A 13,766-nucleotide genomic window follows, 5' to 3' on the forward strand; every position below is an offset into this window, starting at 1 on the left:
ACAGAAGTAATATAGTCATATTTAAGGCATCCATCCATACCAACCCATGGTCAAATACAAGCTGTGTAACACTCCAATAATGAAGTCTGAATATCGACCTGCACTTATATCGTCTCCACAATGTCAACTATCAACATATCAAAGAAGTATTTACTTGTAGGGATAAGAACAGTATGTCTGTTTTTCTCTTGTTATTCTTCCCTCAATGATATTTTTATAGTTGATTTTGTGGAGTCGATATATGTGCAGATTGTTATTATTGTACTTAATATTGTGACATGCAAACATACAAGCAAATAGGCTTATGCTTACTCCAATCTTAAAAGGAATGGAAATCCTTCTCCAATAATTTGCCAGTCAGGAACTACCTACCAATCCTAAAAATAATTGGAACAAGGATGAATACTCTTTCAACTATTGTACTTATCCTGGACCAGTAGTCAGGAAGCTGGATATCCAGGTGTACATATTACAGAAGTCACTTTTTGATTGCCCCCAAAAGGAAGCACTAAAGCCTTCAATACAATTAAGCAACTTCACCCGTAGAGATAACACAAGGTGGAATTCCACTATATGCAATTCCAATTATCTGCGGGACAGGATTTATATGGACCGGAAAAGTTCAGACCTGATAATTTTGAGTTCGGAGACCACAGACATTTTCCAGGTTGCAGGAGCTCTAGTTCCGGGCTACACCTACAGCACAGCCAGGTCCTCGCCCACCCGCTACAGCAGGATAGGGTGGCTGAAACATGCCCTGACCCAGCATCCCACCAACTCACCTCCTCATCCACTGCCGACCCTCATTATGACATTTTCCGCACTCTCCAAGCCGGCAATACTGGACAGTATTACTAGGCCTACTAAGTTATTCCCCATTCCAGGCAGAAAAGTTATAATCACTGGAGTTTGGTGCAAGGATACAACAAATTGTTTGTTTTTTACACTCTGAATTTAAAAACAGGCAAAACCTCCAAACTGTTCCCAGTGCGACAGACACACAATCAGGAAAAAAGTCAATCATATTACAATCAATGACAGACCTTAATCTTCTGACCAAAACTCATAAGGAAAAAAGTATGCGAGAAAATGCCAATAGTGGGTGAAAACGTTGTTATGGGTTCTGTCTGCACTAGAGATACAGCTGTTATCAATGGCATATGACTAGTGAAGTACCATTCCTCAAAGTTAAGGAGTTATGGTGTTCTTACATTATAGTTGGTCAACAGCTTCACCCAATCCAGAAAGGTACATCTATAAAAATATTGATTCTGGCATAGAACACCTTTGTAAACACAGTATCAAATAGCTTTCATGGGAGGTATAGGCACTTAAGACATTGAAATGTTCCATTCCAGTACCATCATTTCAACAACTATGGGCTAATTATTACAATTTAAAGTGAATGTGCTCTCTGATAAGCAGCCACTAGAGCTCTCTCCTGCACTCATGATACATGATCTCTTATCCCTACAACTCCAGTGCTCTGGATTGCCTGAAGCCAATGTAAATGCTAGAAACCTGCATATATGGTATTACAGTTGTTTGGCATCAAATTTATTTCTGCATCAACTACAAGAGAAGAGTATGTATCAGTAAGTAGATAGATTTATTTTTTAAACAGTTTTTATTAACAGCAGGCCTTAGTTATTAGACTGTCTAATATCACACCTAAACTTTTGACCTTCGTGGAAAGTTGAATAGATTTACCAAAAATATGCAGATGGGGAAGAGCTTGATAAGTCACTTTCCCCTTCAAATAAAGGACCATGGTCCCCATTTTGGCACTGTTTATTTGAAAACATTTCATATTCATCAAGGCCTGATATGCTGGCAGACAATCTTGTTTTACTGAAAGAAACCCTGTTTCATTCGTAGTATTAAAACAGATTTGGATTCCTTAGTTCCTCATACAGAGGGGCTAATATATTTAAAAGAGAACAGGCAGATTGTGATGCTACGTGAAACCCCACAATCTCTGGTAGACTGCTCTCATCAACAGATGCTGCATTCTAAATGTTGGTGTCATTTATGCAAAAGAAAAAACATTGAAAACAAGCTATGGTAGTTGATAGGTATTTGAAACATTGGCAACAGCGTTCAAAAGGACCTGATGATGATCCACTGTATCAAATGCTGCCAGCACGTGTAAAAAGACCAGTGGAGCCAAATGGTCCTCAGTGATCCAACCAAGAATATCATTTCAAAGTACCACTAGCACAGTCTCCATCCCAAGATTGAGATGGACATTTTACTGAAAAAGTTACCGATCAGAGTGTGACTCCTGTGTGAAGGTAACCTATCATTCTATCCTCAGAGTTCCATAACCTTATGAAATAACTCAGCCTTGGTCTCATTCCATTATATGGTCATGAAACTCCTTGGTTACTTGCAATGTCCTTATAATGTATGCTAAGGGGTATTTCATCACATATATCTTTAGTTGACGCTGACATGCATAATCAAGAGATTAGAGGCCCATTCTGCTTGACCAGAAGGACTGTTGCATTTTCAATCGAAGGACAGGCAGATTTCAATTAAAAGGGCCTGCCTGCATTTCCCTCAATTGCCTATGTAAATCCATCTCTGTGTTTTGCTTGAATGCCTCACTACATTGGCCTGCTGATTTTGAGTATTTAGGCAGCTGGTTCTGAAATATAAATAACAAACATTTGTATATACTATAATATACTTTGAGCCTAAACATGCATTATATTAAATGATTCCTTAAATGGGTGTTCATCTCGTTGGTCCATTAGCAGTCCAGTTATTAATCACAAGAGCCTTTTTCTTACCTTTGATGTTCTCACTCTCGTGATTACCCGAAACTGTTAAATCCAAGAAAAGCTTTGGTTGTTGCTGTGGCCTGGTCACTTCCATAGGGGGAGGGCTTGGAAAGTCTGAGACCTCAGTTGAGGAGCCTGTACTGGTGGTTTGCGCTGAACTACCATTCTGGCTGTCTGGCAGTTTGTCAGTCACTTGACCCTTCTTGTCTGCCTCCCCACTATGCTCACACAGCTTCTCAGAGTTGCAGCATGTTAAGCCCTCACTGTTGGTGGTGTCAGGGCATGGATCCGGCCTGGTATCGGAAATGACTGAGGGTGCCAATGACTCCTCTTTCTCTGGGCACAATGTTCCTTTATGTTCTGGGCCCTCACACGGCACCTTTCTTTCTGGCTCCATGGACCACAGTTTCTGTACAGAATGGTCTTTCAAGAAGACATGGGGTCCACCTGCTGCTTTAGAGTCTTTGCTGGACAATACATTTTTGGTGACATTCTCCCTCAACGAAACTAAGAGCTCCTCCTTGGAAATCTGCACCACAAAGCCACTTTCTTTTGGGGGTTTCATGCTTCCTTCTTCTTTGACCTTTAAGTCAATATTAAAAGATTGTTTTTCACCATTCTCTTTCTTTGTCTCTGTACCATGGGGTTCAATGTCTGCTGTCACCTCCCCTAAAGTTCCATCCTTTGTATCCCCTTGAAATTTCAAAGAATGACTTTCAATGTGATTTTCAGAATCTTCATTAGGAAGACCTCCATTCTCTATAAGTGGTAAAACGGCCTCATATTCCTTATTTTCATGGCTGTCCTGTTTTGATGTAACTTCTTTCACAGGATCAAGATGTAATTTCACGTCTTCTACAATCTGCTGCTGAAAAGGCTGCCCATGCTCTAAATTTGCTGCAATTGTCATCTCCTCTTGCAGCTGGCCACCACCCTGGTCCAGTGTTTCAGGAGTTTCTTCATTTATCAAGTGACCGATTCTTGTTGAGTGCTTCTCAGATTCAGTGTCAGCATCTGAGAAGTAGGCAGAGTCTCTGTGGGGGATTCCTGATTCTAGGGGTCTCAGCAGTGACTCATCAATTGGGGTGGCTTGTTCTTCAGACATGTCCTCAGTGAGAGTGAAATCACTAGTTGACTCAGAAATGGGTGTCAAGGTGAGTTTTGGGGTCTTTGCGTCATCCTCCTCCATTACCTTGACAACAAACTCTGGAGAGAAGGTGTTCTCTGTTTCGTAGCCGCTGTCTCCAAACTTTTGCCCTGGTGAGGAGTCATGAGAAGCTGGGCTGCACATATCAGAGGAGCTGGTGTTGGACGGTATATCAAGAGAATCTACAGAGTCCAGTGTTGCCCTCTGTTCATTATGATTGCCCACTGTGGAAGACAGGGCACTATGATTTACAGAGTCTTCTTCTTTTTGCATATCTGGCAGTATCTCTATAGTCTGTTCTTCGGCGCTCTCTGCCAGAGTTGACAGTGGAGTGATTTCTATGGGGATCATGATGCTAGAGTTGGACAATGCGTTTGACACGCCAATGTAGGGAGAAGAGGGATGCTGGAGGCTGCTTTTTTGAAGAGTATCATGGGTTTTTACCTGACCCCTCTTTGGGTAATCCTGGATGTCATAGCTCTTCACCGCAGTACCCATGAGTGGATCAAAAAACTCCTCATGCTCTGATGAGGCCAGGCCTTCGCCAGGGGGGCCTCCAGGCAAAGCATCACCTTCCCCGAACACCCGGGCCTGTATGGAGCACTCTGACAGAGATCCCTGCTCAACCTTGAGAGAGGAAGTGTCATCCAGCCCAAAGTTGTCATGATCCAGATCTTGGTGATGGGCCCAGTCAATGACCACATCCCCTCGAAGCATAGAGCATGTACACTTTTGCAGGCTGCCCCGCAGCCCTCTGTTGCACAGAGGGCAGGAGAGTGAGCCCCGGCGATGCCCACCACTGCTACTGCTGCTGCTCTCTTCTGATGTCTGGTCTTCCATGAGAGACGGCTCACAGTCCCATGGTGAGGCCCTGTCTTCTAGGAACTCACACAACGATGCTGGATCTTCAGCCAGAGTCTCTCCAGCCCCTCTCCCTTCCACCCCATCACAGTCCCAGCCCCGAGGGTGGTCTTCCAGGTCATGGTAGACATTGAGAAGGGAGTTTCCAGAGAACATGTCACCTATAGGCTCCATAAGGGATGTCTCCTGAATGTGCCTCGCAATGTCCCTCTCCCCTGGCCCACGGAAAGGGTTGACATAGCGTGGCAAGTCCCTGGCAATAGTGATGAAGGGGTTTGAGCCACTTGGTGTCCAGCCATGCACAAGGGAAGGCACTTCATGCAATATCATATGAGCAGGGGCCTGCTCTGGACTATCCCTGCTGCTCTCGAGTGGGTCCCAGTCTGAAGAGAAGAGCGGCTCTAGGGGTGAGTTTGGGCTCCCGAGAGACATGTGCCTGTGGTGGCCCCTTTGGTCTTCAAGATCATATTGCCGTTCATATACAGGGCTGGGGGCACAGACTGTGCATTCCACACCATTGTTCCGTTCACTATGCTCTTCTAGACGGATATAGTACTCACTACTTACTGAAGGACTCCGAGCACTGATAACAGGGACTACACTAGGTGTCTCCAAGTTCTGTCGAGAATGCTGGTGGCCAGAGTCAAAGAAGGGATTGGCAGGCACAGTTAGGCCCCCGTTGCTGGCTGGATAATCTGGAGAGTGGGGTGACTCTTTCCAGCGACCCATGCGGGCTTTTTCCCACATGTATTCAAAGTTGAGCCCCCGGCTGCTTTCAGTGACTGTCAGAATGTCATCCATATCAGCGTGGAAGCCATCTGTGGTGAAGTTGTCCAGCAGCGGGAAGGCTGAGATCTCTTCAGAACGCCGGAGCACACCTAAGGACATCTTGCTGGGTCTAAGTTCATTCCAGCGCCACTCGAAGCTTTCATCTGCCTGGTTAGCTCGCTCATTGAGGAGGTACGTCAGCTGCAGGTGGAGCTCCTCAACAGTAGGCCTCTGCTCCACAGACAGCCAGCAGGACTGCATCACCTCATACCTGCAGAGGGCCGGGTGGACAAAATGGAGGGACAAATAAGCAAATTAACTGAATTGCCTCTGAGGTTCACATCAACAAGGGTAGAAACAAGATGACACAAGTTTATGAGGAAAGCCAATTTTAAAAAAAAGCTAATATCTGACAATACAGCGAGTTTGAAATGAAAGAGTTCTTTCATGCTGGCCTTTGCCCTCATAGAACAAGTGGACTGCTCTCCTTCCACTCTTAATCTTGCATAAATCTGGCCAGGTTAAACAGTGTCGAAGGTCCTTGCCTGTTCCAAAAGGTGCTACTATTAGTGATTGCTGGTGAATGTGGAGGTAGTGTGTGAATTTGAAACTCCATGCACTCAGGTCATTTGCTCCTACACTTAGTGGGTGTCTGTGGGGGACCTTGAGGCAGTATTGGATGGTACTGCCTTGCTAGTCTAATTACAGTTTTAATTTGTGTCCTACAATACCGGGGTTAGTTTCCCAAAATACCATGGGAGTCTAAGTTACTGTTCTACCTCCGCTTTCAAATTATTTAGAAGAAAGTGTAACATTTTTCACATATTGCAAATTTTTCATTCAAATGTTGTTACTTAGCATTCCAGCAGCACAAGACTCCACCCGCTGCCGCCTTCACGGCATAAATGATGGAAAAATAATAGGGTCACAAGGAAAGGAACGAGAGTGGATAGCAGAGCATGCATGGTCTTGAGACTGGAGAAGCTCAAAGTCTGCTACCCGATCCTTATCAGGAGTGATCTGTTTTGCTCTTGAGTTAATAAATCTTCCTAATACATTCTGCAACTAGTTCTATGCAAGCGAAACACATTGAAAGGCTGATTCTTACATGTATACATGTTTGTATCCACACTTTTATATGGTGCATCTCGCAGGATCATAATGGAGCACTTACATTTGTACCTGCTGGTCTATTACCCTGAAGGGTTTCCCGATATGAAGGAATTCAGAAAGGCTTCTAAGAGTACCCCTTCCTAGAGGTCTGCAAGGCTTACAGACTGTCAGCAGTACTCCTAATAAGCATTTTTTTTTATCTATTTCTGCAAGAGCATGAGTTGAGGGATTCTGATGGCTCTGGTACAAGGATGACAAACATACATCACTCCCTGATCTTAACATGTCTGGGGACTTCTATTACAAGTCTTCCTTACACATACTAAAACTGCACATCTATAGGATAATTTGCTGTAGGGACTGAACATATTCACCTCCTTGTTAAAGTTGCTAATCTACAAGAGGACTTGTGGCCAAACGTCTAGAGCTGCTACCTTTGGAACAGGGGAACTAGGTTAGATTACTGGCCCTAGCTCAACATTCTGTGATTCTAGACAAATTACGTATTCTTTATGTACCTAAAAGAAAAGAAATGTGTAATGTACTCTGGTTTTGTAGAAATGCAATTTAATGCCCTTTTGGCCATGTTTGCCCCATATAAAGTTACAAAGGTCGATCTGGGTTCAACTAATATGACAGTTCTACTCTATTTAAAAAGAACTATCAGGCATTTGTGTCCTGGCATGCACTGAGACAGAAGGACCTGGCCTTTACAAAAGGCCTGAGAGCAATGGCTACATGGAGAAGTGGGAACAAATAAATAAGGCCAGTGGGTGCGCAAAATGTGTCCATCACTTCAGGTTCAGAAAGGCTACACAGTACGACAGCTTCTTGACACCTCACAATGACAATCAGATATGGGATGATGTTCATAAAGTCTATCCCAGCAGAATTTCACTAATATTTCTCCCCTCAACATATGCCTGCTCAGGACCATAAACTTTAAAGAAAATATCTCAGAATGGACAACCTAGTGAAGTAACCAACTAAGTGGACTATTATCATATGAAATACCATAAAGGAACCTGCATGCCTGCTAAAAGCTGCCAGCTTACTGAAAACCATAAACTGTGCGCCTCGCTCATACCTCTTCATTCATCACACTAATAAGCACTACACCACATAATACCACAACCGCAACTCAGTGGTCATCATGAATGTCATGGAAACACTTCTCACATGGGATCAAAACAAAGACAACGGCACATCCTACACAGTGTAGCATGGTACTCAAGCAGGCAAGCGATTCAGCGCCCCACATAGGGGTAGTAAATGTTGCAATAGAATATAGTACAACAGTGAGTGCCTTGTATATGCATTCAATTAGTCAATCAATCAGTCTTGTAGTCATTATTATGCATGCCCGACACTGAGACCAGTGGAGCCTGGTAAATATAAAGAGTTGTGTGGCAGGCAGACATGTGCATGCTCACTTGAAATGAAATGTGAAGTAGCATTTATAAAGCGCTTGGTTACCCGAAGGCATCCCAGCGCTAGGCCGAACCGTAATAAACTGTAGCAATCAGTGTGGAAAAAGCCAGGTCTGAAGCCTCTAACGGAAAATGGAGTGGTCTGATTCTTTACGCAGCTGCAGCGGCAAAGAATTCCAAAGTTTGGAGGCAATAAAGGAAAAAAGCCGGCTGCTGCTTCTGAACCTCCTAATTCTGGGAACAGACGCCAAATGAAGGTCATTTGAGCGTAGCTGTCTGTGGGCTTTGTAGGGTCGGACAAGAGATGAGATGATATCCGGTCTCTTACCCACAAGCATCTTATGGGTGGTGCAGAGGGCTTTAAAATGAACCCTTTTCTGGATAGGAAGCCAATGTAAGGATCTGAGGGCGGGTTTAGCTGACTAACGGCTATGGACACCCTCAAGTATCTGGGCGGCACAATTTTGCATGGTTTGGAGTTTTTTAAAGACCGCACCAGAGGCACCAAGATAGAGAGCATTACCATAGTCCAGGCATGATAACATAAGCGCCTGGACCACGAGCTTCCTTGCTAAAGGGGGAAGCAAAGGCAGCACCCTGCGCAACAATTTTAGGATGCCAAAGCAGGAAGCAACTGCCTTCCAATTTAAGATGGGAATGGCACATCTATCTCATCACCTCCTCGAGGCAAGGGCCCAGGCAGGTTGGAGGGGCGCTTTTATGATTGAATGCCACCACTTATTGGGTATCATCGGCATACATTATTATATGCACCCCGAATGGTGAAACAGTCTCTGCAAGGGGTGGCCATATAAATATTAAAAAGAGAGGGGCTCAGGGATGACCCCTAAGGCACTCCACAATACAAAGGTCTGGGACTTGAGATAGCCTCACCCCCAAAGACCTGGTAGGATATGTCCTCCAGGAAGGAGCACAACCAATCCAGAGCTGTTCCTGTTACACCCAACTCCTTAAGTCAGTGAATTAAAATACGGTGATTCACCGTATCAAATGCCGCACTGAGGTCTAACAGTATCAAGGCTAAAGAGCCCCGTGCATCGGGGATTCTTCTTGAGTCCTCTACGACAGCCACTAGAGCTGTCTCAGTCCCTTGCAAGGGGCGGAACCCGGTTTGGGATGGGTGTAGAAGTTTACCCACTTCCAGGTGCTTAGAGAGAGCCATGTTGACAAACTTCTCAGCAAGAGCGAAATGGGGCGATAGTTTGCAAGACAGGTGGGGTCTAGGCTGGACTTCTTCAACAAGGCCTTTACCAACGCCTTCTTCCATGAAGAAGGGACCATTCCAGAAGACAATGAGGAATTGATCATGTCTGTGAGGAATGGACCCACCGAGCCGGCTATGGATCTCAGAATTTTAGGGGGGACAGGATCACGAGGGGATCCACTCTTGACCAGGGCAGAGATGGTGAGAAATGTTTCTCTGTCCAGGGGAGGAAATGCTTCCAGTAGGTGAATCTCCCTCCTGACAATAGTTACTTTGGAAAAGGAGTTTAAGTCAGGTTCAGTAAACAAAATTTGAATAGATTTAATTTTGTTATGGAAGTGATCCGTGAGCTCGTTACAACGTTCGTCTGTTAGCTCGAGGACGTCAGGGGCAGCTATGCCTTGTGTGAGTTCCTTAACAATACGGAAGGTTTCACGGGATGAGTTGGCTGCACAAGAGATTTTTTCGCTATATTAACAAGCATGGGCTTTTTTAATTTCAATTTTGTAAACTTTGAAAGTATCTCTGTATTCTTTTTTCCTGGAGGGGGAGAAATCTTTCCTCCACGCTCTCTCCGCTTTTATACAAATCTGTTTTAATTTACGAAACAAAGGAGTACACCAGGCAGATTTATTGAGGCCTACATTCACTTTATAGGTCTTTTTGGGAGAACTAGGTCTAAAGTGTCTTCCATCCAGTGATTAAATTGGTTGTTGGCTACTTCCGGATCATGGTTCATTGAAGGTACACTACCATCTAAGGAGAGGACCCATTCTTCTAGCTGCAGTTTCCGCCAGCAGCGGGTAGTTTTCTTTACAGGCCGAGCAGAAGGGATGGCCACCTTGGGGGACCAACAGAGAGAGATCAAATAATGATCAGACAAGGGGATAGGTGTGGGCTTCAAGCAGTGCAGCTCCTGCAGGTTTGAAAAGAAAGGGTCAAGAAGGTGTCCTTTCACTTGAGTAGCGTAAAGTACTCTCTGCGAGAGTTGGAGGGCTGCGAGATCGGCTGAGAATTCTACGGCACTTTTAGATGTTAGATCATCAAAGTGGATATTCAAATCCCCTAGGATAACAAAATTGGAGACCGTACTGGCTAAATTAGTGATTGCTCCGGGTAAGGAAGATAAGAATTGGGCTGAAGGTCCAGGGGGTTGGTATATGAGAATGCCAGAGAGAGAGAGCAGAGGGGTCAAACCTACTGAGAAATTGAGGTACTTACACTCAGTCAAAGGACCTCCAAAAGTTCGACAGGTCAAATGATTTTTGTAAATAATGGCTACTCCAGCCTGTCCAACCTTTATATTAGATAGTCCGGCGAAAGACTTTGAATGATATCAGGACCAGAGTTGGAATTAGTCCAGGTTTCAGTGAGAAACAAAATATCTGGATTTTCAGTAGTCAATAATATGTGCAGCTCAGTGGAATGCTTAGGTAGAGATCTACAATTAAGTAAAAGAATCTTGAATGTTTTTACGGGCAATTCCACAGAGGTTGGAAGGTGGAGAGATTTCCGGAGCCCAAACGGGCAATGCTGGCAGGTCAAGACGGAGCTGTAAGGATCAAGGGAGTGAAGGCAGTTCATCTCAGGGATAAAGTTGAAGAGAGATAACTGAGCCAGGCTGTAACAGTACCTTACTGGGGCAGAGGCACCAGGGGTCGTGGCCCCTGGACCCGGCCGGGCGCCAACGGGCACAGACGGGCTTGCCTTAGGCACGCCTGCTGTGCGGTTGCTTCATCGGTCTGTTTATCCCTTAGGTTGGGTTTCAGCGACTAGAACGCTGACCCAAAATGGCTGCCGAAGTGGGACCGACTGTGCGTAAAAGACCCCCTACGAGCATTGAACACAGCACGTTACACAGAACACAGAGGGTGAGTGCAATGAGGTTATGTGCCAAAACTATTTAAAACCACAATTATATGCTCATTCAATTTTAAAAACAAAAACAGAGCCCAACTAACAGTTTTAAAATAATGATAGACGCTATATTAAATATTCGGGAGAAGAATCAAGAGTTCCTCCGCTAGCAGGGTAAAGCGGTATCAGAACACTTCCTTGATACACAGACACATTTACTTACACCCATCCATTCAAAAGAACATAGGACTGCACATAATCACACACACAAGGACTGCACATAATCACACACACACAAGGACTGTAAATAATCACAAACACCCATTCAAAAGCAAACACATTCTCACAATCCCCAATTCACAAGCACACACATTCTCCCAACCACACTCCGATTCACAAGCACATACATGCACACATTCACACATACCTATCCACAAAGCCCACATGGGAAAATACACATACATTCTTACATACACACACCGACCCAAACATTCCATGAAACACTTTGTTTCTGGGCCGCAACAGTAGAAGGCAGGACCAGCGGATGGGGAGAGGTAGAAGCCTAATGGCCCAGGAAGGAGCTGTAAGCATTGGCAGGGAAGCAAGAATCTGAAGACCCCGCCAACTCCTCTTGTTGGCTAACATTGTCAAGGGTCAACCAATGAGCGGAAGACCTTCCCTAACTTGTCACAGGGTGTTCGTTGCTAGACGAGGCCTTCCGGGGGGAGCTGGCGGACGACATAGAGTCTTTCTTCGATAAGAATCTGGGCTCGGTACAGAGTTTCCACACGATATGGAACTCATTCAAAGCTTACATACGCGGCATGGCTATGGCCAAACACTCTGGTGTCCTTAAGTGCATCCGACAGCGTATGCGGACCATAGAAACGCAGTTAACGCAGCTCGAAGAGCAACTACTGCGGTCCCCGGCTGACGGGGTTGAAGCAAGGATTTGCGAGTTGGTCGCGGACTACAATAGCGAAGCAGACAGAGAGGTGCAGCACATGGGCAAGTATGCAACTGCCCGTACGTATGGGGAAGGTGAGCACCCGGGCTCGTTGCTGGCGAAGATATTGCGTAATAGCAGACAGCCTCTGGTAGTAGAGGAGCTGATCACCCCCGCGGGCGCAGTGATCACTGACCAAGAGGAGATCGTGGCGGAATTCAGAGAGTACTATGCCGACCTCTATTCCTCTAAGTCAGCGCAGATGGAGGAGGAAATAGATGACTACCTCAGCTACATTAAAATGCCCTTCTTGTCTAACTCGCAGAGGGAGTTCCTGATGTTGCCCATACAACAGGATGAGATCCTGGAGGCACTGGGGGGCATGAGGTCGGGCAGTGCACCGGGCGCTAACGGGTTGACAGTGGCCTTCTATAAGGCCTTCAAGGACGTGCTCCTCCCGCACCTGATCACGCTCTTTGATGAGATATGCCAGGAGGGGTGTATGCCGGATACCATGAGAGAGGCGCTATTGGTTACTGTTCTGAAACCTGGGAGACCCCTAACATGTGCGGGTCCTACCGGCCGCTCTCATTGCTTAACGTGGACGCCAAGCTGTATGCTAAGGTCTTAGCCACGCGCCTGGCGCTGCTGGTGCCGGAACTGGTGGCCCTGGAGCAGGCGGGCTTTATCCCATCAAGAAACCTCACATATAATATCCGTACGGTGTTGGGTGCCATGCAACATGTACGCCCGGAATGTAAGGCCTTGGCGCTCTTTCTGGACATGGAAAAGGCATTTGACTCTGTAGAGTGGCCATTCATGGTGCGGGTACTGCGCAAGTACGGGCTGGGTGAACCCTTTCTACAGATGCTGGGTGCTTTGTACTACCGCCCCACAGCTAGGCTGCGGATCGGAGATCGAGTCACGGACGCCTTTGACATAGGCAGGGGCACCAGACAGGGTTGCCCCCTTTCCCCTCTCCTATATGCCCTGGTGGCGGAGCCGTTGGCCTGCGCCATTAGGGAATACCATAGGTATGAGGGCATCAGCTTTCCCACTTATAAGATTGGCATTTCGACCTATGCCGACGACACCCTGCTGTATGTGAGGGACCCGGAGGTGAATCTCCCCTCCATTCTTAGGGAGGTGGTCAGGTTCGGGGCGCTGTCTGGCCTTAAGGTGAACTGGAGCAAGTCGGTGGCGTTCCCGTTATCGCCGGCGACGCTGCCGTTCCGACTGGAATACCCCCTGCAGTGGACAACGGATTCGGTACGGTACTTGGGGATTCAGCTGCACAGGGACCCGGAGGTGCTCCTCCGGGAAAACTACAGAGTGGCGTACACCAAGTTAGTCGAGGATGTGGAGACGTGGAATCGGCTCCCCTGACATTGTTGGGCAGAATAGCTATCATGAAAATGGTGGTCCTACCGAGGTTCCTCTTCCTGTTTAATAATATCCCGGTCGTGCTGTCTAGGGCCTTTTTCAAGCAGCTAAACCAAACGCTTGTTACCCTGGCCTGGGGTGGCAAGCAGCCCAGGGTCCGATGGGAGGTGTTGACGCTGCCGTACGAACTGGGGGGGCTGGGGGCCCCGGACCTGGAAAGGTACTACAGAATTGCGCAGGCGGCGCACCT

The 13,766-nt window shown here is 46.2% G+C and overlaps 1 protein-coding gene across 2 annotated transcripts in view; it reads right to left on the reverse strand.

Annotated features, from left to right (window-relative positions):
• LMTK3 (lemur tyrosine kinase 3) overlaps positions 1-13,766 on the reverse strand; it is a 196,895-nt gene that overhangs the window by 54,740 nt on the left and 128,389 nt on the right. For both annotated transcript variants that reach the window (XM_085616455.1, XM_085616454.1), the window contains exon 12: positions 2,796-5,833. In XM_085616455.1, the coding sequence (XP_085472581.1) occupies positions 2,796-5,833 (3,038 nt within the window). The remainder of the gene's footprint in view (positions 1-2,795; positions 5,834-13,766) is intronic.

This window comes from Triturus cristatus, chromosome 7 (genome assembly GCF_964204655.1).
Source record: "Triturus cristatus chromosome 7, aTriCri1.1, whole genome shotgun sequence".
Taxonomy (NCBI): domain Eukaryota; kingdom Metazoa; phylum Chordata; class Amphibia; order Caudata; family Salamandridae; genus Triturus; species Triturus cristatus.